The sequence below is a fragment of the Mizuhopecten yessoensis genome, unplaced genomic scaffold (assembly GCF_002113885.1).
Source record: "Mizuhopecten yessoensis strain PY_sf001 unplaced genomic scaffold, ASM211388v2 scaffold10635, whole genome shotgun sequence".
Classification (NCBI taxonomy): domain Eukaryota; kingdom Metazoa; phylum Mollusca; class Bivalvia; order Pectinida; family Pectinidae; genus Mizuhopecten; species Mizuhopecten yessoensis.
Window position 1 is genome coordinate 1,630,009 of NW_018408645.1, and position 17,607 is coordinate 1,647,615.

General features: G+C 36.3%; 1 protein-coding gene across 4 annotated transcripts; it reads left to right on the top strand.

Moving 5' to 3' along the window:
* The first annotated feature begins 1,176 nt into the window (after positions 1–1,176).
* LOC110461525 (probable ATP-dependent RNA helicase DDX4) lies at positions 1,177–17,386 on the top strand. 4 transcript variants are annotated; one of them, XM_021515017.1, is made up of 19 exons: positions 1,177–1,543; positions 3,615–3,643; positions 4,227–4,249; positions 4,798–5,028; positions 5,354–5,455; positions 5,826–5,850; positions 6,124–6,140; positions 6,605–6,679; positions 8,371–8,454; positions 9,075–9,152; positions 9,742–9,826; positions 10,268–10,377; positions 10,816–11,117; positions 11,546–11,830; positions 12,288–12,597; positions 12,947–13,046; positions 13,202–13,472; positions 14,006–14,122; positions 14,265–17,386. In XM_021515017.1, the coding sequence occupies exons 1-19, from the start codon at positions 1,511–1,513 to the stop codon at positions 14,376–14,378; spliced, it is 2,391 nt and encodes a 796-aa protein (XP_021370692.1). In that variant the 5' UTR covers positions 1,177–1,510; the 3' UTR covers positions 14,379–17,386. The 4 variants fall into 4 exon arrangements, with proteins under 4 accessions (XP_021370692.1, XP_021370693.1, XP_021370695.1 ...); XM_021515018.1 differs by having other exon boundaries at positions 9,742–9,825; positions 10,273–10,377; XM_021515019.1 differs by lacking the exon at positions 1,177–1,543 and adding an exon at positions 3,445–3,507.
* Positions 17,387–17,607: the final 221 nt, after the last annotated feature.

Sequence of the window (17,607 nt, forward strand, 5' to 3'; positions counted from 1 at the left end):
GGAAAGTTTCTTAAGTTTTCTTCTTTCAGATAGAGGTTCAAGTTGGGATTCTTGATAAAGTGATTGTTTACTAGAAAAAGAGGGTAGGCCAGTAATAATTCTTGCTGCTTCAAGCTGAACTTGTTCAAGTTTAGTTAGATCTGCCAGAGAACAACCATCCCAAACTTCACAGGCATATTCCAACACAGGCAACACAAATACTTTATATATTCTTAACAAAGTTTTCCTACTCAACAGTAATTTAAACTTTCGTAGTACTGATACCTTTTTCATGCATGTTTTTTGAATTTCGGAAATATGTAAAGACCATTTTGCATCTGCACTAAATATTACGCCTAAATGTTTATGACTTTCAACACAATTCAGAGTCTCAGTACCAAAACAAATCTGTAAAGGAAGTATATTTCGCGAATTAGATATAAATAACACATCAGTTTTCTGTTGATTAAATTTAGTAAGCCAATCCCGTGACCATTTGTCAAGTTTTTCCAAATCTCTGTTTACACACATTTCAATATCAGCATGAGAAGACGAAGAATACATCAAAGAGGTATCATCAGCAAATAAGCGTGAAATACTATTTAAATTATCAACAATATCATTAATATAAACCAAAAATAACAGAGGATCTAACACACTTCTTTGTGGTACACCAGCATTTGTGTAACCTATATTAGAATACACACCTTTAACAAGAACCTGCTGTCTTTAGCCGAGGCAGAGACGTATTATACGTCTCTGGCCGAGGGGATTATTGGTTTTATATAATAGCTATATTTTCAATTATAGTATATCAATTATATCTTCTTGTAATATGATGTATATGTACATGTAACTGTTCTGTTTCATTGTGTCTAGAAAAAGGAGCGGATCGCTCCGAAAATTTGACAACCTAAACTTGTCCACATGTGCTGTTGGAATTACTTCTTTGCCCCATATATTAAATAATAATATATACGTCTCTGGTTTACCGATTTTTTTCAGATCCTTCACGACAATTTTTTTCCATATACCTTCACGACAAAATTATTCACAACCCATTTATATTTGAATTTCATATTTATCAAAAAGGAAATATGCGAAAATTGCTGTAATGCTTTTTCGATCGCAGGTGCTTTTTACACGAATCCCCAATAGATGGCGCCACGGGTGTGACGTCATCCGACCTGCGCAGGACTTCATTGTGGCGGGAAACACTCGTGGAGTTTGACAGAAAACGCGAAGTCTCAGCTGGGACAGCGAGCTATGGTTGACAGCGTTAAATGTTGTCAAATATTATTACTGGTAAAGTGTTATAAGCGGATGATATATTTAATTTCATGAAAAGTCTGTGACATTTCCGCGCCATTGGCAAACTTGGCAGCTCGCGCAATCGAAAGGGGAAAATCTGAAACCACATGTTCAGTAGCCAAACACAATTAAGTTGTCACATTGTCATCCTTTCTTTGCAATTACAAACAAGTAGTTTTATTGAAGATTTTTAAAGAAGGTTTTAATATACAAGGAGATAATGGATGACTGGGGAGATGGACCATCCACTGAAGTAAGTAGTTATTTGACAATTGGTCAACGGTCACCGGACTTGACCTGGTTCGGCCAGCAAAGTTACTGGACCGAAACAAAAACAAACACAATATACTATCGAGAACGTGTTTTATATTGCGAAAGTTGTGTGGTGTGTCTAAATGGTTGTGATATTCTTGCTATGACTCTTTGTAAAGAATATATCTATGAAAACTAGAAACTGCAAATGTTCAGCTATTTGCAATGGGCCGATAATGCGAATTCCGATTCCTTGTATACACGTGTAAACAGAGGTCGACTTTTGTAATGGCTAAGCAGTGGCGGATCCAGAAGTTTTTTTGGGGCTTAAGGAACCCCACCCCCACATGAGAATTTTCTTTAAAAATCATACATTTTCCTCAATTTTCCCCCCACATGGAACCCCCCCTGGAAATTTGGAAACCACCCAGATGGGTCACTGGATCCGCCACTGCTAAGAGTATTTCATTCAGTGATGGATGTGGGGGAACTAGACTGTCGATCATCGGCTCAATGGGTAGAGTCGTGGACTGGAGGTTGCTGGTCCTCGCCAACCCTTGTTTCAAGCGCTAGGTGCACGCTTTGCAAGAGGAAGAGCTTCAATTTAGAGTATGTAGTGTTCAAGCCCCCCGATTGGCTATATTTTTCTCGGTTATGATGTTAATTTGTACCAATATAAAAAAGGCATTGCCAGACCCAGTATTAATAAACTCTACTAGACTGATGTTCTACCAATTGGCTACCTGGTCGGTGGCGGACGTAATCCAGTTGGAAACCGGGACCCTCAGAACTCTTGGACAGAGGCTCTACCAATTGAGTTCTCTGGTCGCCGACGACCGACCCTGTCCTGTTACGCTAAAAATAATGGGACAATAAATCATTTACATAGAAAAAAAACCCCTTCATCATCCTCCCCTCCCCAATATTACTTATCGAATGATATTGTGATAAAATTACTTTTACAAGCTAGATGATTATTGTTAAGTGTCTTACACTGTTCAATATTTCATCTGTAAATTTATCATGTTAGTATATCCCTCCTACGGGTAATAATCTTTCAATTTAGTAAGTTGCTGTATACAGAAAAAAAACAGCAAAAAAATGTGCTCAACCATCCCAACCTACCCTCGATTTTTCTGCCGGCCCCAGAAACTTTATTAAATGCTTAAATTTAAAGATAAAATTTATTAGCCAGGCAAAGTAAAATGTACTTTCTTCCTGTTCTGGAAGTCTGACCTTTTTCTTGACAAATTAATAATTCCTGTAACTTTTGGAAACATATTGTAAAATATTTGATATAAAGCATAACATTGACCCTTAATAAAAAATTGAAATAAAATGATTTGCCTATTGACCTAGTCTAATTTTTAAGGCATTAGAAAACGTTACTTGAAACGTTTTTTTTGTCTTCTAAACAAGCGTCATTCTTTCTGTAAATACTACAGGCTGTGTGCAAAAACTTCAGTATATTAAATTTTCTGACCAGCTGAATGCTTTTCTAATGAATTTTCATTTTCTTGGCACAGCCCCTTGTCACTTGAAGCTTGCGTGGCTGTATATATGTTATCATATTTAGGTTTTTTTTTAAGTAAATGTTCCTTTTGCAAACTTTTTAATAGCTTTTTCCGTTTTGGTGCCTCAAATGTTTTGATGTAGTAGGACAGATTTCTGATGTGGGTTTGAAATTTTGAATATTAAATCACCTGCAGAGTTCCAATTCAGTACTATGATACTGAAAATTGATAATCAGCTAAAATATTGATCCTAGGAATAGAAAATGATTCACTATGACTTGGGAGCAGACAGCATGGTAAGCAGTACATTTTGTGTAATTGGAGTTGCTTCCCTTGATATGGGAATTTTGTGTCCTCTCCAATGAGCTAAAAATAGCTGCATGTTGATAAAGAGTCTCCAGGCATACCGTCATTTCCTCTTGTTACTCAGTAGAAGATGGCTGCCAAAAGGGTAGGTGTGCTCTGTAAAATGTGGATTTGTTTATTGTTAGTGGCTTGTCTTGGAATATTTTAGTAAAATGTAAGCTTGTCATTATTCATACAATCTTTCTTTTGTAGGGTAGAGGAAGAGGATTTGGCAAAGGAGGGTATGTAGACATATACTCATCTGGTGTAGATTTGGGAATGTTACTTTAGGGTGAAAATGTTTTTAACTAAAATGAATTTAAAATTGCACAATATTGACATAAATTATTTTGGCTCTAACAATTGTTGGTAGACTTGTATAGTAAATGATCAATTAGAAAAAATCTGGTTTTTAGACACTACAAAATAGGTTTACCCAACAGGAAATGGTGCGATTTAATTATTGTGAAAATATATAGGAAGATTTTTTAAGAAGACTTGTTGAAATTGTTATTTTCAATGAGATCTGATTTGTTTTAGGTATAGATTTGTGTAGTATATTTTCAAATACAATTAAAATAAATAGTCATTTTGAAGCCTTAATTAATTGTAAGGCAAAACTAGTTAGCCAAAAAATCCTGTTGTGATAAATGATCCTTTGCATTTGACATTCATCTTATGAATGGTTTAAATTTATAATTGTATATCTTCTGAATATTTTAATGAGGCTTTTACATCCGGGCAATGACAAAGGTCATTTGTAGACTTTTTGTGAATTAAGTCTTTGTTTCAACCAAATCAGGATACTTTTTTTTTAATTTACAGATTTGGTGATGGTGGATCTACAGGTATGGGTGATAAATATCAATTTAAAATAGACAAAATACCTTTCAATAAATAAATACACTGTTAGAATGATCAGTATCCAGTTAAAATAGTTTAATCCAAAAGACTAAATAATCATTATCTATCTAGAATTTAGGGCTTATTCTAATACAATATCAAATTACTTAAATGAACTTACAAATGTAAAAACAATACTTATGTTTTTCCAAATATTGCCTTCATGTAGAAAAATGATGATATTTTTTACTGTTTATAACAATTTGCCAAAAATGATGCCTACATTCATGCGAGTGGTGACATTCATGATCGTGACACAAGGAAGATGATTTTGGTGATATTGAAACATTAAAGGAAGTTTATACAAGTACTTGATATGTGTGTTTATACCATGTTCCCAAAAAAACTGAAATACAGAAATTTGTGTGTTACAACTTTCATGTTACTGAAAATAAATATCTACTGTCGGCTATTCACTTGCATGAAAGATATTTGATAAAAGACCTGATATAGCAATTGTGATAATCAATGAGGTTTTTCGCTGGTATCTTAGGCATGACAAAAGGTCTAGGAAGAGGAGTATTGCGGGCTGGCTTCACCGCTGAAGTGAATGGTACCACAAATGGAGACAGTGGTTTGTCTGGAGGGTTCTCAAACATGTCGGTCTCCAAATCAAGCTTTGGAGGTGGGGAAAGCAAGGGAGGATTCAGAAGCAAAAGCAGTGGGGGAGGTGGCGGCAGTGGTGGAGGTGGAGGATTTGGTTCCAAAACACAGAATGGAAGGGGTTAGTTCAGCATACTTTTGACAATAGTCTAAATGTAGGAAAATTATTGTCTGAAGTACAGTGTGGTCTATAAATTTTCAATGATTGAAGATACCAAATAAAAGTTCGTTAGGATTTTACATGCATCATCCACAAAAGTATATAGTGCACTTTATTGGGGTCACCATGACTTCACCTCTAGGTAAAAGGTGAGATAAGTGCAGATCAAGTATGCATAGTGGTTTAGTAAGCAGAGACTTGTCGAAACAATTCAAGTTAAAATCATGATTTTTGTGTAAACAAATATGGTCATTCTTGTGTTCTATTTTGGCTTGACACGTTGCAGGTGGTTTTGGAGGTGGAGAGTCCAATGGAATGACCAATGGAGGAGGTGGTGGTTTTGGTCGGGGAGGAGGTGGATTCGGCAAAGGAAGCGGTGATGGAGGTGGTAAGTATTTGATATTTGTTCTATTGATGATACAAAGTTAAAGTACTTGCATTGATGTATTGGCCAAGTATCAAATTAAAGCATAAAAATAATGATGGATCCTATATATTGGAAACGGTATGTCTCATGCGAGGACAGTATTGCTTTGGATCTAACATTGTTTTTTTTGTACCCGATATTTTGTTCTTGATGTAAAGAGCCTAGCTAATGGTTAGGTAAATTAAAGATTTTTCAAGAAACTTGATAAATCCTCCGCATTAAAACCATTTTGGTCTCTGTGGAGTATATATAACATATAGATCCTTATTCTAAATTCAAACTGAACTATTAGATGAAGTGAAAAAAATACTAGGTTCTTGTTGTGTTTCAGGTTTTGGATCAGATCGCCCACCACGGTATGTAACACTTTTTCAGTTTTGTGTTATAATATTATTGTGGAATGAAATTTTAACGTGTAGAATAAAAGTAATAATATCAAGAATCCTTCACAGGTGTTTACCCTTTATGGGTTCGACATCCATATTGGGTATGGACTCATTTTATGCTTATAATTCTTTTCAAACTCCTTTAGTAATTGTTCTGTTTTTATTATTATGTAAAAATATTGTATGATGATGTATTGAAATATGAATTATTTTGTTATCTTCAATTATTTGTTGCATTTTCAGGGGAGGAGGTTTTGGAGGTGAGTTGCTGCTCTGCTGTACTATATATCTTGTGTACAATTCTCGCTTGTAGATAATTATTGCATCTATAAAACGTCATCGTTATCAGTCTGATTATATATATATCCTCAACTCTGTTTCTCTATAAAACACTTCTATGTGAAGGTCTGAGACTGTATCAAAAATCATTATTGTGGTGACTAATATCCAGATAATTTTGTCGTTGAAGAAGTAGTGGCCAATTTGATATATATAACAGCATGGCCCAAGAATGTTGTCAAAAGTTTGTACCCATGTATACACTATATCATAAAAATATAATCATTACTGATATATGTAACCACCGTTTGTTGTACTAACGCTTGACTCGTTTAAAAATAATGCCTGTGATGCTAGCTAGCACTGGTATGGCAGTTTTGTGTGAACACCGATATTAGCCCTTGCTTGTAACCACTGCTTTTGATGTTAGCTTCTTTATCTTCAGGTGGGGGAGGTAGTAGTAGTGGCTGCCACAAGTGTGGTGAGGATGGCCACTTTGCAAGGGAGTGTCCGACTGGCGGTAATTGCTTTTTATCAAAATTGTTCATCACACTGAAGTTCAGGCCATACCACTAATATTCTAAAGCTACCAACCTTGGAATAGCATTTCGATAGTGGGATATTACCTTGCAGTCTTTGTAGTATAATACTGGAAAGTGTATACTGTGACTTGCTTTGCAGCTTTGGTATTATAATACTGTATACTGAAACATAGCCTTGCATTCATGTCAATACGAAAGCTTTGTTTTCGCAGCTTCTTTGCACTGGTGCAGAATTTTATAGATTCACACTGTTGAACTTTCTGTAAGTGAGGTTGTCGAAAGTACTATATTGCATTCAGATTTCAAAAGCATCAATATCTTTGTTGCCAAAAATTGACTAGTTCACAGCTTTGAAATTAATAGGTCTCGACAACTAATTTTTGTTTGCAGTTGTGTTGAAATAATTTTTATTTTCATCTGAAAATCATATAGAACAATACTGCATGGGTATATGTGTAAAATAAGGTAAAGCTTATACAAGTATACTCTGAAATTTTTGCTGTTGTTAAATTTACTTTGGGAGGATATGGATTTTACCAGTAAAGTCAAATATTTGACTTGGTCAACTTTCTCGGGTATACAGTATTGATACACGACTCCAAATTATAATATATTATATTTGAGCAATGATATTATGACATGCAGGTTAGTAATGCATTAAAATGGATATGAGTACAGTATTTTTAAGCTATTTCTGGATTTTTTGTTCAGCTTCTAAATTGCATTCTGATGGGTTGTGTTAAGCTAACCAGTAACGCAGATTCTGTGTGGCATTTGTAGACAACCATTACCTACTCCAACAATGTTAGAGGTTTTACATGGCAAAAAACTTTTGACAGGCGCCGCGTAACCTCTTAACTGCCCATAGCTGATTTTTCTGATGCTGACGATCACATTTTCAAAGTTCGGATTAAGAAAGAGTATAGCATGTTTACATACATTTAAAGGGTCCAATAAATATTCCTTTCCATAAATCCATGATTATATATGAGAAAATTTTCGTGTCTGACATAAATAATGAGTTTTTCCTCATTCGAAGCGAAGCAGACAGCATTTGCCATGATTTTTCCGGTTAATACAAAAATGGATTGCATGCAAAATCATATCCGATAGAAAAAAGGCCGACCAGCGGCCTCTCATGTTATGGGAGTACACCATTACCAAGAAAAATTACATTTTCCCTCTTCCTAATAATGAAACTTTTAACATATCCTTTGTAACTTATTTTTTAAAAACTGAATGCTTTTACTAAATTTTGAAGTCTGAAATTCATTTGAAGATGGGAAGGGGATAGTGTGGTTGCCAAAATTTTGTAAGGAAGGGAAGGGAAAGAGCAACAGGAATAACCCTTCAAAGAAAATAAAGAAAATTCACTTTATGTTCATAAAGTTGGACTGTTTATTTTTCAAAATACAACATTATATATATAACATGGGAACATTTAACCCTTTATTTTCAAATCAATCTCCTGTTTCAAAACTTGGTGAGAACACTGATTAAGGATTAAGAAAACGTTTTTGAAGTTTAAAACAACAACGAAAAAAATGGCTTTGTTTCTGTGTAGACTTGAATATTGCAAGTACCTTTTCTAAAATGTTTGGCAGGAGAACCAGTGTTTTTTGTGTATTTCGTGTTTGCCCTGCTATTTACCATACTACATTTATTGTAGGTGGAGGACGTGGTGGTGGAGGTGGTGGAAAATGTCACAAGTGTGGTGAAGAAGGCCACTTCGCAAGAGAATGTCCAACTGGAGGTATCTTTTTTGACTATTTTTAACCTGTCCAAAATGTTTTGTATCCAGTCTCCACAGCAGGCAAACTTTTGTTCCCAGAAGCTTCATTTGATACAATTGGAATTGTGATATACTACAAAAGATCCTTCCCTTTATCTGTTCTTCTCGAGTCATACTATATAGCTACTAAACATTGCTAGAAGATAACATGTTATTGAGAGGTAGTATTTACTGTATTTTTCATCTAAATTTTCTTTTTTTTGTGATGTGTCCCTAAAAACGAACACATCATTTATAAACCAACTGTTCAGGGAATTTGTTGGAAGTCTAGACTGAGGCATGAAATTTAAACCTGGTGAATTTGTTTCAATTAAAAAAAAAATTGTAAAGGTTAACTTTGTGAAATGAAACAACTATATGGAGTACCTAACCATTTCTATTAGATTGTCATCAAACCATTTCTCTGGAATGTTAACTAACTATAATGAGCCTACATTTGGCAAGTGTTCATATGTCTGTGTTTGTTATTAAAAGTTCTTCATAAGGTGGTTTGGACTTGATTGAGCATGTTTTCACACTGAATTAACCAGGGAACAAGCATGTGATGTGAATAAGATACAGTGTCGAACTTCTTTTCCAAGGTGGCGGCGGTGGTGGTGGAGATCGTTCTTGCTTCAAATGCGGAGAGCAGGGACACATGTCCAGAGAATGTCCTAAAGGTATTTCGAAAATTTGAAGAAGAAAAAAAGTTAATAATGAGTTTTCAGGCTAGTTTTTGGTTTTGGTATTGTTTTGAATTTTAGTTCAAAGATTATCGTCCAGTATTTTCATGTAGTAGTCGTAACATAATTATAATTGGGCCAACAAACTAATTCTTGAGATATTTTCACTCAATAAATTTGGTTTTAAGCAGGTTAGCATTCGTTTGACATAATGTGTACGTAGAAACGGTTTCAAACTTTTAGCATCACTTGTTTGATATAAGATAAACTAAGATTGGGATTGATGTTGGAAGACGAGAGTTGGTATGGTTGCTGTCCAACCAAGTTGTGCCCATCCTAATTCACTGTCAATACTCCCATGAATATGTTTTGATAAAGACTTATACATATACAAAGGTCAAGTACAAAAATACCTTGAATGAGTTCATGCTTTGTTACTGTTCAAAGATATTTGTAATAAATGACACTAGTTAATTGAAAGAAGTTTTGGCATGGGTAGCTTTGCTAATGACAAGATTCTTTCCAAAATTTTAACCAGGGAACAAGCATATGATGTGAATGAGATATGTTATATTTACATTCCAAGGTGGTGGTGGCGGCGGCGGCGGTGGAGATCGTTCTTGCTTCAAATGTGGAGAACAGGGACACATGTCCAGGGAATGTCCATCAGGCAAGTTTATGTGCATAACCTTTCGGTTCTTGTATATTCCATATTTTATTTGTAGTTTCAAGTTTCAACCCAGACAGATTGGTGAAGGTTGAACATTTTGAAATGAAATTATTGGAGTTGTCTTGCCCTGGCATTGCCACTGTACAAATACACTATATGATGATTTCAATGTCGGAGTATCTTTTAGATGAACACATAAATATGAGTATTTAACTGCATTCAGTCCATAGTCTGTAATACAATCTAAGGTAGCAGTAACCTTAACTGTAAAAAAAATGGTTCTATATCCTTGTGGAATGTTGCATGAATGAACCTCTCAAACTTGTTCACAAGGGTACCGGTAGATTATTCACAACAGGATTTTCATTAGTATACAATGAAAATGTTTTGTTTGGTTAATATCTATTCTGCAGGAATGTTCACAATTTCTAGTATTTTTATCTGCAGGTGGTGGTGGAGGTGGAAGTGGTGACCGTGGATGCTTCAAGTGTGGAGAACAAGGCCACTTCTCCAGAGAATGTCCCAATGCAGAAAAATCCGGAATCCAACTTGGTAAGAAAGCCATGCTTTCATATGGTAGACAATGACCGACAAATGCAAGGACATGATTGACATTGCTATTGTAAAAGAGCAAAAAAAAAATATTGATATTAACTGAAGGAGCTGATTTGATGAAGATTCTACAGGGCATACATTGATGCTCTGAAGCTCCTTATACCCTTTAAAGTTTAAATTTGGAAAGGGGACACTGTTTTGTATTTGTTTCCAAAAAACATTCCAATATATCTTTTTTTAACCACCTTTTTAGCTTGCAGGTATTATTAAAACTCTCGTTTCACCAAAGCATTGATATGGTGCTCTGTGAACCATAAGACTTGTTTACGCTGCATGACATTGGCAGTAATGATGAAAGAGTTACCCGAGACCTCCTTGCCCATTTATCCTGTACCAACTCTGCGTTTACTCGAAACTATTTCATATTTTTTTCAGATCCAGACCGCCCTGCACCATACATCCCTCCAGCACCCTCTGAGGATGAAACAGAAATATTTGGAGGTATCTTGAAGGGTATTAACTTTGATAAATATGAGAAGATTCCAGTGGAGGTCACAGGTCGAGGAGCACCAGCCTCTATCAAAAGTTTTGAAGAGGCTGGTATATACGAGGGTTTCATGAAAAATCTTGTGAAGGCACATTTTGAGAAACCAACGCCTGTGCAGAAGTATTCCATCCCCATAGTGATGTCGGGAAGGGATCTAATGGCCTGTGCCCAGACAGGGTCTGGCAAGACGGTAAGGAACAGAAGACTGCATGATCCTAGTGCCAAGTTTCGGGTTTTCTTTCTCAATTTTGACAAGGTCCACATTCCTTTTGAATTTGAAAATTTTGCTTTGTAATTGGAGAACATGTGATGATCAAAGAAGTAATAATTAATTAGAACCTTCAGAGGCCCAACCACCCATCAAATGTTTGAACTGTTTAAGCATAAGGAATTGTAGACATTATCAATTTAACCCCACCTATTATGTCATATTAACTTGGGTGTCCCACACTTCCCCCCAATGCAATCAACCATTAAAGGACATGGGAGATGCATTGAAATCTGAAATAAATATATCAAAAACCATCAACAGGAAAAGCTAAAAGGTTTCCTTGGTAAGCCGAGTCGACCGCCTGTTTCAAGCTTTTAAAACAAAGTATTTCCATGTTTAATTTTTAGGCTGCTTTCCTGCTCCCTGTCCTGACTGGAATGATGAAGAATGGTCTGACTGGAAGTGCATTTTCTGAAATTCAGGAGCCACAGGCACTTGTAGTGGCTCCTACCAGGGAACTGGCCTTGCAAATATTTAATGATGCACGCAAATTTTCACATGGTACTATGCTGCGTTCAGTTGTGCTGTATGGAGGAACATCGGTTGGATATCAGCTCAAACAAGTGGAGAATGGTGCTCACATTGTTGTTGGCACACCAGGGAGGTTGATCGATGTCATCAACAAAGGAAAGGTGGGTGTTGACTCTTTTGTTACACTGCTCTTAAATTGACTGGACACTTTTTGCATTCTATATTTGGCTTTGTGTACCAGCTTTTCATAGATAAGAGAAAAGAAAGAACAGATCAAACTTGCATTTTATAGTGGGCGCCAAAATCCCTCTGGGATCTCTGGTTAAGTATCGCAATGAAGTTAGGTGTTGACACCATTGTTAACTAACTTCAATGGCTCTTACACTGTAGTTCAGAGGGTACTGCAAGCGTCTTTTTCAACTGGAATGGAATACGATGTTTCTTTTTGATCTTGTTTAACTGGTACAAGTTAGATATAAAGTTGCAATAAACCGATAATGTATAGATAATAATTTCATTGGTACTGAAATGACCACCTTATGTTGATCAAGCCTTGTGCAAGTAATTCCGGACAATACATGTTTTGCTTGGTAACCATCATGCCATTTTTTTCAACAGATAAGTCTGGCAAAACTCAAGTACCTTATTCTGGATGAAGCAGACAGAATGTTGGACATGGGATTTGGACCAGACATCAAGAAAATTGTTCATGAACTTGGTACTCCAGATAAAACAGAGAGACAGACACTTATGTTCAGTGCCACATTTCCTGAGGAAATCCAGAAATTGGCTGGCGAATTTCTCAATGACTATTTGTTTTTAACTGTGGGTCGTGTTGGAGGAGCTTGTTCAGATGTAACACAAAACTTTTTCCAGGTGGATAGGCAACAAAAGAGACAGAAATTGTGTGATATACTGTCAGAATCTGGTAAGAATACCTGCTAGTATTAAATTGTTTTTTGAAGAATCCAATAGAAGTTTTACAAATGGAAAAAACTACTTTTATACTCGATACAGGGAAATTTTGTCTCAGTTCTACTTTTGAATTTCCACCCTTTGCACTGAATTCAAATTTATTGTAACAGCGAACAGTAGAAAGCAACAAGCAATATAGGATTAAAATGTGATTGGCAAAATAAACACTGGGCGAGCACACGATGAGGCCTTGGCTGACCTGTCGGTATTCTAGTTAAGACTTCTTAATATAAATGACAGTGCAGAACTATTGAGATGTCAGAAAAAAATATCCTCAAGAAAATTTTGTTTTTAAATATTAGGTGCAGATAAAACTCTAGTGTTTGTGGAACAAAAACGGAATGCAGATTTCTTGGCATCATACCTGTCGGAGTCCGGTTTCCCCACAACTAGCATACATGGGTAAGTGTTCGGTCGGAGGAAAATATAGTTTAACATTTTTATCAATATTGCTTTCACGGCAAATTAAAAAATCAATGGACTTCAAATCAATTGTCCTATTTTGATCTTCATCTTGCATAGATTTCGTCTCATTGCAATTTTTGATTTCTGTGCAGGGATCGTCTCCAAAGAGAAAGAGAAGAAGCTTTACGAGATTTCAAACAGGGCAAGGCTCCCATCTTGATAGCCACATCAGTAGCAGCACGTGGCTTGGACATTCCCAATGTGAAACATGTTATTAACTATGACCTACCTCAGTCGATTGACGAGTATGTACACAGGATAGGCAGGACTGGGCGTTGTGGCAATCTGGGCAAAGCTACCAGCTTCTTCTCTGAAGATGGTGACGGCAGTCTTGCCAAACCACTCCTGCGAATCTTGGTAGACGTAAGTTTCCTCTATGAATATATTAGGAAAATTGCTAGTCCAGACAGCTATAAATAATAGGTGTTGGCCAATTATAAAATGTTAAATACTTGGTTTTTGTCTCCCCGCCACGATGAGGAAGCGAGACTAAGGTGTTGCAGCGGTGGAGTCGACATTAAATTTTTGCGTTTAAGTTAGTTTCACTGAAAGTACAAGTGCTAGACCAACCAAACTTGGACCATATAGTTGCATCTTGGGTAGTACATCTCAACCCATGCACCAAATGCTGGATGAGGCCTACCTTTCATGGTCCATTGACTTTATCAGCATCAGCTTGTATTGGGCCAAAACCGGAAAATTTTGTCTAGAAACAAGATTATGAAATAAGGGTTTATTGATTTTAAAGGCCCAATGAGGGGAAATTTTGTAAAAGAAAAGTGTTTTTTCATGCCTTGATCAGAAGTTTACTGCATTGCCTTTGTATTCTGATAAAAAAATCTAAATTTCATTTGGTTTCTAATGCATTAAATTTGCTTAATATGAAATTTTGACAGGCTCAACAAAATGTCCCGGATTGGCTGGAAGCCTCCGGGCAAAGCAGCATGTCTTCTGGATCATATTCTGGAGGTGGTCGATTTGGAGGTAGAGACATCAGAAAGGACCAGGAAAGGGTAAGTGTTGTAATGTGATTATTTTGAAAGATTGCAGAAAAAGATCAATAATTTTCAATTTTATTTCATTTATTTTTTAATGGGAAAAGTTCATTGTATGTTGAGTAATGACTTAAGAACGATAGTTTATTTGGTGTTGTAGACGCGAGAACACGCAGGAGATGGTCAGAACTCGTACTCTGGATACGGCAGTGGATTTGGTGGTCAGGCTGCCAAAGTGGGTGGTGGTGACGACGATGAAGAGGATTGGGACTGAACCTGCCATGGGTAGACATAACTTGCTTACACTAGCCCTGTCTCCAGCTGTATGGATGTACGTGGTCCAGTTGGGGGGCCACCATGTCGTGTGCTAATACTTGTGTGTTCTTTGATTGTGGAGACTTGATGGTGATCTAAGGAGAGGGACCTTTGTGTTTTAGAAGATACCAGGACAATCTTCTGACGCCTTGTAAACATTTGAACGAGCCATATTCATGTGGGAGAAAGGAGTCCCAGTGTTACATTTTTCATTGTTGAACTTTTTTTTCTATGTTAAAATTTGTTTCCAAGTGTTAAAACATTTAGAGTAGGTACCTATTAAGTTTTTTTGTAAGTCATGACAAGATGTACATTTCCTTTTCCTGTAGGTTAGTGTCTGGCCACCGATGGATAGTGAAGTTGCACATTTCTGTGGAAATAGAATTTGCAGTCCTGAGTTCTCCCAACTCGGTCCTTCATATTAAAATTGTTTTAGGGCTGGCTTGCAATCGGTGGATCTACTAGTGGAAATGAAATGCAGATCATTTTCAAATCCAGAATGTAGATTGAACCTTTGGTAGTGTTTTATGTGCAAACCTAGTGCTGGGAAAGATGTGGTACTTCATTGTTATAATCTGTACTCGTGGGAATGCACATCTGTATTCCTGGGGAGGATCTGAGCTATCTGGTTTTCAACTTGAGTGTTCAGCCTGTTTGCATCTGGACTGTCCTCATCTATTGCCAATGCATCAATTCCAGGGGGTTTGCAGAGGAATCATATTTGCAGACTTGCCAAAAACTGTATTTAAGTGAGCAAGTTTAAGCTACATTATTTGCATACGACAGGGTCAGGACGCATCATTTAAAGTTTTCAGCTGTTTATTCCAGAATTGATAATGTACTAAATTTATTTGATTCATTTATATTGTGTGTAGGAAATCATATGATTTGCAAATGTGTTCAGTTCAGCTGTCTTTTAATGCCTGATCTGCCATGTTCATTATGTTGCTGGATGGTATGTGAAATGTGGCTGGAACAGTATTACAAGTGAAAAGAAATCAGTTCTTTGAAGAAATCCCAAGTGGACTTCAGAACAACCTTAGCCATATTCTACAATGTTTATATGACCGAGTGTAACAAAAGATGGGCAGTTGTTTAAAAAAAAATTCCAGCTCGAGTCATTTTAATACTTAATATGTTAAGACAATCAGTAAGTTGCTGCTGCACTTGAACGGAGGGGTGCTCCACAAACTTGGGGTCACAGGAAAGGATTTGGTTGTGGCTATTTTGTGATAAACATGTGATGATTGATAGTTTAGTTCCAAGGGCATTATTGGTACTGTAATTATTATCTTATTTTTGTGTGTATCTGGTAAACATAAAGTTAAATTACGTTTATTTGTGGCAAAGTATAATATTCTGTAAATTGTGGCTTAGTTGACAAGATAATCTACCTGGTTTGCTAGGCGCCTAAATGTTCTTGGTACATTTGTAGTTGGTATATTGTAGAAATACTCAGGTTTTTTGGACCACTGTGGGGAGTTTTAAGAGTTTCTTAATTTAAATCCAAATTTTGTGCCACAGTAATACCTATGTTTATCACAAAGTTTGAGTTCACCCAAGTTCTAGGGTAAGGATCTGGAACAAAGGATTGAAAACTGGGCGTCGGTAGGTGACTGCTAGATATTGGTAACCTTGACGAATTTACCAATCTTGTGCTACCTTTCTGAAAAATCCTAGGGAAAAAGTGAAGGTTATGTCATGACTTTGTGATGGAGAAAAAACTTGTGGTGTTCATGGTATTAAAGGGAGCAACAAAAAACTGCATATTAGGCACTACATGTGTGGTGTTTGTGGCAAGGAGTTCAGTGAAATGAACTATAAAGGGGAACAACCAAATGTGATGTTAGTGCTAGGTGGTCTTACAGAGAACAGGATTTTGAAATTGTCTCTTACATAACATTTTAGCAGTCCTATAAATATTTTGTTCATATGTGCCAAAAAAGAACAGATTATGTTTGCTTCGATTGATGAACAAGACATGCACCAATCAAATGTCCTGGTAAATTGTCAAATGATTTAGTGCTGAAAGAAATTTCACCCTTTTATTCTGGCTGTAGTAAATAAACTGCATAGTGCTGTGATGTGTATGTTTTACCAGGATATTTTACTGTACATGTTTTGGGTAGGGTATTGTGTCTGGACTGAATGAAGTCTTGTTCTAACTGATTTTATTGGTGGCAATTTTCCAATTGTATCCCATTTTATGCCATGGTGCGTCGTCTGGCTGGTGTCAACTTTTTACTTTAAATGACTTCTCAATAACCAAGAGTGATAATATTAGGCCAGTAGCATGCTCAGATAAAAGGCTATGCAATTTGCTCTATTGAATGACCTTCAACTATATTCCAGGTCACAGAGGTCAAAAGTGTTAAAATTTCTGAAACATCTCCTCAGTTACCATAGGCATAGGGTGATATTTGTTTTAGAATAATGATGCTGACCCACTTTCAAGGTCACTGTGCTTAAAATTCTTTATATATTGGATCTTGGTCCACTTTTAAGGTTACAAGTGTGAGATGATTACCAGACGAGCGATGCAAGCCTGTTTTGTCTCTTGTCTCCAGATACAACAATTGAGTTTTGTAGGATAACTTTCACATTGTCTCAGAATTTAGCATCACATTAAATTGTCCAAACAAGTTTTTAACCATTTTATCCATGTTCTGTGATCACCTGCAAAACGAGTATGCTTCCATTGACAAATTTCATGTGGTTGTTGATTCTAGTCCCCTGCTGTTAGATTATTTCAAACTTCAGATGATGTTCACTTGCTGTTCTGGTCATACTGGATTGGTTTTACGCAGTGTAGTTGTGTTAACTTGTGTGAATGTTGTAAAGACAACTGTGATTAACTCTAAGCTACTCCACATGTTCATCTGATCATGCCTACTCCACAAATAGTGATATAGCATATTTTAGTTGAGTATCATTTTACATAATGTACAATAAATAATGATGTTGATACTTCAGAGTTTGTTGTTGATTAGTTTCCTTCCGTATTTTAACCTGCGACTAACTCAATGGACCTCTTATAATGCCTATCGTCCAAATCTCCCGTTGAGAGAAACCACAAAATCTTAAATAACCCAAAAAAGTAATTGCTGTGGGAATTTAATACAAACTGCCAGAATTATTTTTAGCTGTTCAGTTCTATGCAACATTTTTTTTGCATATGAGCAAAATGC